The following is an 11082-nucleotide window of genomic DNA, read 5'->3' on the forward strand; positions in this document are numbered from 1 at the left end:
TGATGCTTCACAAGCGACACTCATCGAGGTCTGTCTGGTAGGACAGGAAATGATTTTTGCTGCTGTTGTCAGATATAATCACTACTACTGTTGATGTCTGATCGGGTTTTAAGGGTTTATGAAGTCAACATCTTCTTAACTTAATAATTTAATGTTTCTCTCACTACTCCCCACTGTTAGAAATCTGAAATATTTTTTATTTTAAATCTACGAGTAAAAAAAACTAAAAACCCCTAGAAAACATCCGGATACTGCCATCTAGTGGACAAAACAGGGATAGACATCATTTTTCTAACCAACGTGAAGAAATGATCTTTAAAATAAGTGATAAATTAACTTCTGTCCACATTAAAAAAAGATATAGTCATGTATGTTTTGTTGTTTATTTCGTTCTTCAAGTTACAAGGGAAGCACATTTATTGATTTGTTTATTTATTTATTTTTTTGCCATTTAAAAATCGGGGGATATTTTGGATCTGTATTCTGGACAGAGGGCTTAAAAGTTCAAAATAAAAACAATCAGACAAATTAAAGGCGTGAAACATGTGCTGCATTAATAAAAAAAAAATTAAAAAAAAGAAAAGAAACACAGCGAGGAATCCTGAGGGCATCCAAAGAGGCTGGACAGTGGTTCTTTTTTTTCTATTTTGTTACTGTTGCATTTGAAGACATCATGTCCTAAGATCAACACCAACATGCAGCCTATTTGGTACAAGGGAGGAATTCAATGAGATCTGATTAAATCGCCTTCAAACAACAAGGAATGGGCCTTATTTACTGGCTCTGATGTCAGACATTCCTGCTTTCCTGCCTGATCCCCGGTGCATTAAGAGCTCAGCACATTTAACAGCAACACCTTCACCGCTCTGTCGCCCACTGATGCAGTAAGCTCAGCTGCACTAAACCAAGACGTTTTAAAGTTTTTATTTTAGAGTTCGACCTTTCAGGGGAACGTTAAATTATTAAATTTTTTTGGTCCCGATATTTTTGGAGAAACATGCTGCCGACAGCATGAGACAGTAAATGTGACCAAATCTGAAACAAAGAGCGCCGCAACGGGACACATTTCCATGAGGGACAGGTGGGGCAACATCTCTCCGGAGGGCTTAATTCAGCAGATGAAGATGATTCAACGCTCCACATCTTTAACAGGAAAAGCATTTGTTTGTCATAATATAAGTATTAAACCATACATCATGATAGGATTCACCACCTGCAAAGAAACGAACTATCCCTACGCATGTCAGACACCTATGACAGTTCAACACAAGCAATAGGCAGAGTTAAGTTCAACAATAATCCCCACTGACCCTTGACTGTACTTCTGTGTCATGCCACAACACACAAAGATACTCAGAATGGCAAACACTTTCCTAAAACGGAGAGGAGGAGAAGGAGGAGGAGGAGGAGGAGAGAAAGGCGGGTGCTAAGAAAACAGAGGATATTGATTACGGAGCCCTCTCCCTGATTCCTGCTGAGTGTCAACGGAGCAACACAACGCATCAAAGGATGAGATTCATGCACACGCCGATGCGCTTAGAAAGTGTGTGATGTGTCTGCATCTTTCTGCAGTCCTGGAACGACCGTCTGCAGCCTGTACACCGAAAACATGAGCCCACTGTGGCCTGTTGCTGCTTTTCAAATCCTTTCGCAGCGGGGATAGTGACGAGTGCAGCTCCTCGTAGGAGGCAGTGGGAAAAAAAAACAAGTTCTTATTTTTAAATCTCTCTTTCCGTTCTAGTCATCCAGCTCTGCCTTAAAGAGGAAACGATGGCAAAAGTAAAAAGGTGGTACAAATGTGATGACGAGTGCCGTCCTGCGTCAGTTTTATAGTGCGGCGTGAAAATCCTGTGTTGAGATCAGCTGCAATAAAGCAACACTTCATTCTGATCTCTCCGGACGAAGAGGAAGAGCGCGGAGCTGATGGTGAAGATTTCCTAAACATGACATTGTTGGGGGTTTTTTTTGTTGTTTTTTTTTTTTTTTTCCCCATACTGCAAAACCTCGTGTAGCAATAAAAATCCTTGTGTTACTGTAAAAAATTGTCCTGTTTGTTTAAATACGAATATAGTACTGAGTTTCTGCTCTTTAGGAAATGATAGTCCGTTGTGAGGTGAAGGACGGTTCTGCCTTCACTACAACTCCATATCCTGAGCCTCGTCCTCGGAAAAGTCCGACATTGAGCTCTCAGAGGAGGAGTCGCCTCCGCCCTCCTCCTGCTCCTTTAGAGCCTCCTCTGTGGCGTACTTCTGGATGTATTCTGGAAGAGACGAGCAGATAAATGAGTCCAAACTGACGTCCACAGCAGCTTCACGTCTATCAGACACAGAACAGCCTGGTGCGCTTCAGGCCTTGCAAAAACTCATCCAAAACCTTTTACTTTGTTTTGGTTCATCAGGTGTGAAACTTTTACAAATAAAACTTTAGATAAAACTCATTTAGAGGCACAAATGTTACATCACCTCTGTGGGAAGATGACGTAAAAACGCACAGTTTCTAGAATAGGACATTTGTTAACATTTTGAAAGAACTGCCGTTTTATTTCTGCTTTTAGGCTTTAAGAACCATAAAACAAAAACAACAAAAAAAGGATTAATGCATTTTCTTCAATGGGATGTTGATGTTTGTGGCAAATAATTTACACCAAAAAAAAAACTGCTTTAACATATTGTTGACAAAAAATATTACTGATACTTTAATGCAAGATTTATTCTATACAAAATACTAAAAAAAAAAACAACAAAAAAAAAACAGAACTGCTAAATCTGCATTTGTTATATCTATGTTAAAATATTTAAATGTTGTTCTGCACATTTTTAGCCCAATAATTAAAAGCCATTGTGGAAGGACCAGAAAGCCACTTGCTGCAGAGACCAAAACCAGCCAATAAAACACATTAAACTTTATAGTTGGAGCGTTAAAAAATGTGGAAATATTCAAGAGATATGAATATGTCTGTAAAAGGGTTTTACAGGCACAACAATACAAGTTCTATCTACTCCAACAAGAACTGCACAGACAAAGTGAGCGTCTGCATCTCAGAGATCCAGTCCACACCATTCAGATCAGTAACTTTTGCTGTATGAAACCCAAGGAAACTAAAGTTGCAGACATATTAAATTTTAGTTTGATCAAAGGTGTCGTACCTTTGATCTTGTGTTTATAGTCCTCTGGCCGGTGCAGGTACATGGCGGCGGCGTCCCCGTTCAGAGGGTCGATGGGGTTGGGGTAGGCGAGCAGCTGAGGGAGGAAGGACTCAAAGATGTTGGTGAGGTCTGAGAAAAGAACGGAGAAACGTGTGAGAGCAGCATCAACGTCAGGCACCAGGGGCTGTAATTAGGTTATTCTGATTTTTTCATTAAAAATTTGAAAACACAATCGGTTCCTTTTCTGAGCTCATTTCTGGACGGTTTTCCACAGACTGGGCAGAAATCCCCTTCCGTTGACTGGTATTTAAGGGAAATGTTGAAGTTTAGTTTTAGGGCTGCTGTCTGTCAAGCAACAAACCTGAGAAACCGAGGGGGAAAGGAGCAGACAGGAAGTCAACAGGTGACGCAGGATTTGCTGCATCTTCTATATAGCAAACAGAGGCTTCCTCACCCGCAGTTAAAAGAAAACCAACCAGGACAAATCTCATGTTACTGGTGTCATTAGTGGTTCTCAGGTCGTACCCAACTCTCCAACTTAACTACTAAATATTACCTTTCAATAATGAAGTTAAGGCAAAAAACATTGTTTTTAATGTCTATTTAGCCACAACAGTCGTCCCCCCGTCATGTAGAAACTCCTACACACAATCTGCTTTTCCAGGTCAAACTGTTCAACAGAGCAGCCCAGTGAACTCCCGCCTGTCTAACTTAAGCTAAAAGTTTATTATATTCTGTACTTTATCTCTATTGCAAAGAAATGCACTTGTTTAGATTGTAATGCTGTAGCATATTTATAGTTTCCAAGTTAAACTAACTTAAATAAACAGATGTTTTTACTATGCAACACTCTTGTGGAAACAAGAAAAAATAAAATAAAAAAAAATAAAAAAATCAACAACTTTGCTCTCTTTACAGTTTATCCTAAAAGCAACCGATCTCCGTTCATAATATTAAAAGACGACTCAGGAAATTAAGTGCGACCATCAAAACGAACTGCGACACGTTTAATTAAACGCTGATATCTTTGCTCGCTCTGCAGATTTTGTCTGTCTGCTGGCAGGAGTGTGTGTCCACACACACGTGAGTGTACCTGACTCGGCGTGCGTCAGAGTCTGAAGTTTGTGTTTTCGTCTAGCTAGCTTTTGAAAGTTAACAAAATGAATGACACTGACAGTGAACACATACAATTACTACATGCTGTGATCTCTTGAGGGGACAGGAAGTCTCATTGGCCCTTACTGAGTAACGTTAGGGGAAACGATGGACCGTCTCCCTAGCGGGTTATGAACTGACCCACGGTCAACGCTGGACATTTTGTGCCAGACTTTTTTGACTAAAACTACAAAGACACCAGACAGCCCAGGGACAAAACGACCACAACCCAAACATGTCTTCCTCACTTGTTCAAGACTTTCTAATCTATCAGCTCTGAATGCTTGACCTGAATACAAGCAGCAGTTATCACTGCAGTGTAAGCTGATTAAACAGAGACACAGTGTAAAGCTCTACAGCAGAGGTCCAGTTTGAGCGCTTCACTCCATCTGCGCAAGTCGTTTTTAGCCGATAACCGTTAGTTTAGCTAAGTTTGGATCTTCAGCTGACGCCCCTGTGACCTACCGTAGAGAGCCGACCATGTCTGGTTGATAACATCTAAACACACGGTTCCTGACCTGAGAAACACACACAGCAGCAGCGTAAGTGATGAAACCTGAAAAGATTGATCTTTATGCTCAAACATCTGTCACACCAAGTAGAAGCTAGCTCAACTTACGCTTCATCAATATTGGGATGAAAGATTTTGTTCATAAAACCTGAAAAAAAGAAGATTTTTATTAAGATTCAAACAATCGCTCGTTTATTCTCTCATTCTGTGTTTCTGTCATGTTATTATGATTTGATCATGACAAAATAAGAACGGTCTGGCCTACAAGTCACTGAAACACCATTTTGCAGAAGTAAAACGTATCCGTACCTATTGACGGTGATTTGAACGGATATTTATCTGGCAGGTCCACCCGAACCTTCCATACGCCTCCTTCATACGGTGCTAAAAAAAAAAAAATTTAAATCAATTAAGTGTTCATTTTCAATAATTATGTCTTCCAACACAATTCACACCCATTAAAGTTTTTCACCTGTTGCTTCATTCAAACCAGAAACGTTTTAAGTGTGGGGTTATGGTATCTCATGCCGACCAACACATACATGTGCATAATTATAAAGCACAAAAACAAAAAACAAAACAAAAAAAACGCTAGGCTGAGAGAAAGGAGAGGATTAATTAGTGAAGCAGCCAAGAGGAACATGCTAGCTCCAGAGGAGCTGCAGAGGTAAAAAATAATAATAAGGTCAACTATTAGTCAACCATGGGGGTGTGAAATCTGGTCAGACTAGATGGAGTTGGACACTGTTAGAGACTTATGATTTGGGCAGAGGTTCGCCTTCCAGCAGGATAATGACCCAAAACACGCAGCCAGATCTGCAATAGAACAGCTAAAAGCAAAAGAATATTAATGTGTTAGAACGGCCTAGTCGAAGTTCAGAGATTTTTTTAATTGGTCTAACACGGAAAAATAAATAGAAATCTAAGGTTTTAATGTATCAAAATGTGAAAAAAAAGGTGTGAATTTTTTTGGGTTTTTTGCAAGGCACAAATGCTTACATAAAGTCTAAAAATGTCAAAGCTTGTTAGGCTTTATGCACATCTGGTAAAATACTGTGGTATGCTGCTGAAGACAAGCAATATAGACTCTTACTTCCAGGTGGTCCGTGGAACTTGACCACAAACTCATTCAGTCCGCTCAGGATAGTGACCTCGTGTTTACTCTCAATGCTGATTCCTGGTTAAAGAAAAACACGCCTCCAACATCCTGCAGTGATCAAGAACCTCAGGAGGAAAGTTAAAACCCCAACAAATAACCGTCTGCCGTCTAACCCCTCCATGACCCTGGCTGGGCAGAGGTCAGTCGCTGGGTCAGCACCATCAGCTGCAACAATGAGATCAATAATTCAGAGGCCTCAATCAGATAAACTCAACCAGCAAACATAAACCTCAACAATAAAATAATCACACGGTAGACGTTTAAGACAAAAATCTTCAAGTGCACAGTAAAAGCAAAAACACAAAGACGCAACAATGAGTCATTTTATTCAACGAACTTTCTGGATGTTAATAGTCACAGGATGTGGTGATAGCAAGAAGCATGAGGGTGAGTCAGCTGTCGAACAACAACACAGCGAGGTGGAGGTATTTAATCTCAACGGCTGCTCGACTCTGAAGTAAGCCTTTCACCTCATTTCATCACTCTGTCAGGAAACTTTCAGTCGTTTATATTCCAACAGTCTAATCGGGGCGGCGCTGCCATGGCAGCTAGAGTCGTTCAGCTGCTGGAGAGCAAACAACTTAAACTTCATATCAGCATAAAAAACATAATGACAAAGGTTTAACGACGTTTGCCACGCCAAAAATGGCAGCGACTGACAGAGGGGAAGACTAAATGTGATCTAAGGCAACGGATCCTATAAATAAAACCTGATAGAGATGTACAACTTGTACTCTTCGCCCCTGAGGGTTACCCGTAGAAACTCAGGCAGAGCTCTTTCAGTTGTAGATACACAAGAGAAAACCTGCTTGGTTAAAAGCTCACACTGCTCTTTAAATCAGCACTGTAGCTCATACAAATGATCTCATGTTTTTCTACCAATTGTAATGTTTCATCAATTACCCCCATTTAAAAGAAACAAACCAATCAAGCAGGTAAAAGGTCGTAGTTTTAGGTCTGGGAGTGACGATGTCTAAAATCCATCAGATACTGAGAGAAAGATTCCCCTTCAGCTAATAACTTATATTGCTACATTTTACTAATATTACTTTTATGCATTTATTTATTAATTTTTTTTACTGAAGCTTGCATTAGTTCAGATTATTTGTTTTCCAACTAAGTACTTCAAATAGTCTTGTGATGCAGAAATAAACCTGCCTTGCCTGCAAGATGGTGTCTGTTAAAAAAAAATACATAGGTGATCCTCTCTGTATATGTAATAAAAATCCTTTATTACCGCTTACTTAAAATAAAAATAATAAAAGAAAAAAAGTGGAGGCCTGTCTGGCTGTGCAATTTAAAACAGATTCTGATTTTTATTTTTATTTTCACAGAAACAAGCAGAAGCTTCTTTGAAAACGGTAGTAGTTTAAAAAAATTTAAATCTCTAAAATATATCAAAACCTCAAAACAAAGTGCATCAAAGTACTCAAATCGTTTGAGATCTAATGATTACTTTTATGAATGTGGTGGGAAAAAAAATAATTTCAGTCTGTTAAGGGAAATTTAGCAGAATCGATCTGCAGTGGGCTACTTGTTACATCTTTAATTAAGGTAAAAATATATATATATATCTATAAGATACCTTTCAAAATACCATCTAAGTTTTGAGTAGTTTGTAGGAAATTCTTAGATTATCAATTGTCTAAGCAGTTACAAAATATCCTTAAAGATAGCAAAAATCAACTGAAACTATCCAAACTAGCAGAAAATAACATAGTAGTGATTCTACTAGTAAATCACAATATTAGCTGAAATAAATTCACATTTTCCTCCTTTTATGTCCTTCCAATACGCTATATTAGCCAGGTGTGAAGCAAGACACCAACATGTTAATTATCAATATCATGGTACTTTAAATATTTTATATTTTAGTCAACGATAATTGCACTCCAAACAGTCCTGTGTGATCTTACTACTTTGACATTTACAATATATTGTATGCAAGTATTTGGTTTACTTTACTAAATGTGGAAGATGGCTGGAAATTGGTGTAGAAACAATTTTAAATAAAAAGTACCATTTCATTCCAACTAAAAAGATTTTTTCGCAAAACGTCCAATTTCTAAGTTATCATTTGTGCATGAAAAAAATAACATTTCTATTTCCTAAACTTTTTCTACCCCCTAAAATGAATGTTTCAGCTTCATTTGTGAAAATCAACCGATTCTCATTGATCCACCTGACCGGTCATCATCTAGAGTTTTAAACAAAAACTTGCTAAGCGCACTCATCCTGCTGAGCGTGTGCAGCTCCGTCCTGTCCCTGCCCTGGACGGACTCTCCCAGTCCTGGACGGACGCTCCCACCCCCCATCCCCGCATGATGCGCCCCTACAGCACGCTTGTTGTTCTCCATCAGCTGTGCGCCGAAGGCCCGCCCTCTACCGGGTTCCGGATGGTAACAAGCTGGCCAGTCAGAGAGCAGCATGAAGCTGCAGGACAAAAACAAAACAATTCAGCACACGCTTTCACCAAACCTTTGGAGGAGGAAAAATTAACTTCAGCTGATCCCCCAGAATACGTGCTAGAATAATTAAAAAAATAATAAAAATAAAAATAGTCAACAGCTTATTTACAAAACATGACTATAAAAGCCACAGGGGGGAGGGGGAAATAGAAATATTCGTGAATTTATGAAAACGACAGTCGTGCTCATTTTTTTACGCATTTTTATACATGCTTAAAGTAAAACTTCGAAGATTTTGTATTCCTTCACTTAATTATTTAAGGTAAACACGCCAACGCTCACTTATTTATAATAAGAATTTCTGCTTTGTTTTTAATTAAAATCAACCATATGAATCCAATCACTTTTTATTTTTGAATAAAGACAAATTTCTGAAGCACAGGTAATTTGTTTTGAAAAGTCAATACAGGCCCTGCAGCTGCTAAAGATTTTAATCAAAATCGACTCTTCATCGAGTTTGATTGTTCTCTTCTTACGGTAGCACGCTACAGCTAACTGCTGCGACGTAAACGTTAAGAAAAAATGACGATTTAACACCCGTGTCTTCCCAAAGGAGTGTTTCTAAAATGTAGAAAATCACTCGCTCGTACTTTATAATGTGTTGTCAGTAAGTGAGAACGAAAAGATGTTAGTAAAAAGGTTAACTTGACGCTTTAAAGCTGAGGCTAACAATGTTAAGAGCTAATACGGATGCTGAAGTTAGCGTGCGATTCAAATCTTCCGAGTCAGCAACGCAGTAAAGGACTATTTCATAGTTTTAAAGAGACTGAACTACTTTTGATCTGATTCAAAATCCAAAATATTTAGGATGATGAAATTCTGTCTGAATAATTTTATACAATCTACAGATTCAGGAGGTCAGCTTATGATTGATGGACATTTTGTTTTCTGTAAAAAAACAGATATGGGCTTTTTGGCATGAATAGCACCTCTGATGGGTCCTGCTTCAAAAACGTAGTTTTAAAACAAGTCAAACCTTGACTGGATTATTCTACACTGTCAAAATATTCTTTAAAACATAGTTTATGGACTGTTGTATGACATTAGCCTAACATTACCCTTAAATGTGTTTGAAAACAGACATTCTTAAACAACTAAAACCTGTGAATAGCACATATATCCTTTAAAACAGTTTGGGATTTATGAAAGCTCTATTCTGTAAGAGAAAACAAAAGGGGATTGTTTAAACCTTTTCCTATTTCAATATTTCAGTTTGAAATATTTTAGTTTTCTTTAAAGGCTCCAGCTTGAAAGAAAAAAAAACTTCTACAGGTCAAACTAGGACTGAAATGTTTAACTATACCTGTATGTACTGTAAAACACATCTTGTGATTTGCAAATCCTTTCTTCAATTTATGAAAACACAAATACAGGTTGAAATAAGAGTGTAGAGCCCAGAGTTTATATATAATAATCTGTTATCAAGGTAGAGCAAATTAGTTCAACTTAGACTGTTAGGAGTAATTTAGATTTTGAGCCATATCTGATTAAAGTGAATCCAGGTTTCCTAAAACCAGTGACATAGCTCTTTACTGAAGTGCTGAATTACAAGCTACAAATCTGACACCAACTTCAGCGTTGTAAGCTAACAGAGTTAACAGCCATCGTTGTATTGCGACAGTTTCCGTTGCTAATTCACTGTGGAAACAAGCAGAACGACTACAGCTAACATACCAATAACATATATGGCATTGTTTCAACAAATATTGCTCTAAATCAACAGCTTATTCGCCTTCCATGGTAGTTAGCTCATGTTAGACACAGACCCTTGCCAGGAACGTCAAAGTAAAACACTTAAAAACAGAACACATAGCTGCCATCCCGAGCAAACAAATGTAAATAATCACCACGAAACAGATGACAATTGTCACCAAGAGACGTGTCGGCTTCATTTGACCATATTCGGTTGAAAAGGATACAGTTTCACCACGTCGGTGTCCATTCGCCTCTTGCCCGGACTTGGAGACGACATTTTTGTGTACCTCAAAGAAGAGATCTAAAAATACTACTGCGGCTCCTAGACTACCTTAACCTTTCAGCTTGACAGCACCTACAAGGCCACCGGACTGTTATCAGCAGCCTGTCCGCAGCGTCCATAAACAGGAGCCTAGCTGCAACATCGCCTACTTTTTTATTTTTCCTCCTCCCTGGCCAGCTCTACCTAGTTGTGTCCTGTCCTGAAGACTCTGCCAGCGACATCAACCTCCAGTGGCCAAACCAACCAGAGGAGGGGCTCAGGCACAGAAATACACCCAGAGAGCGCACACACACTTTCGGTGAACTGCGGATCAACTACCGAAACAACACTGCTGACTTTTCTGAAGAGATTGGAAGCAATACTTGAGATTAAAAGTCGCTTTTCTTGATTTTATTATTGAAAGGTGGCTCAAGCCGAGGCTCAAATACAAAGTGCGTGCTGCTCTAGTAGACATAGATCTACGCTCAAGCTGCCTCATTGGGAGCTGTGAATAAGCACATTAGACACAAGTTGTGTCACGTGAACGACATGAATCATAAACATGATTAGATATTAAACAATTCAGGTGTCTACAGGTGGATCTTAATAAATGGGAAGATAATTGAAAAGTTAATTTAGTTAAAATAATTCCGTTTAAAAAGTGAACGTCCAAAAGACTTTCAAGA

At 38.7% G+C, this 11082-nt stretch overlaps 1 protein-coding gene across 1 annotated transcript; it reads right to left on the reverse strand.

Moving 5' to 3' along the window:
• Positions 1–369: 369 nt before the first annotated feature.
• LOC122835023 (ubiquitin-conjugating enzyme E2 H-like) lies at positions 370–10884 on the reverse strand. The gene is made up of 7 exons (XM_044123712.1): positions 10359–10884; positions 5906–5982; positions 5122–5196; positions 4921–4960; positions 4767–4819; positions 3147–3275; positions 370–2260 (listed from the first exon to the last, which is right to left on the reverse strand). Exons 1-7 carry the CDS (start codon positions 10409–10411, stop codon positions 2136–2138), a joined length of 552 nt encoding a protein of 183 aa, XP_043979647.1. The 5' UTR covers positions 10412–10884; the 3' UTR covers positions 370–2135.
• Between the last annotated feature and the right edge of the window lie 198 nt (positions 10885–11082).

The sequence above is a fragment of the Gambusia affinis genome, linkage group LG08 (genome assembly GCF_019740435.1).
Source record: "Gambusia affinis linkage group LG08, SWU_Gaff_1.0, whole genome shotgun sequence".
Classification (NCBI taxonomy): domain Eukaryota; kingdom Metazoa; phylum Chordata; class Actinopteri; order Cyprinodontiformes; family Poeciliidae; genus Gambusia; species Gambusia affinis.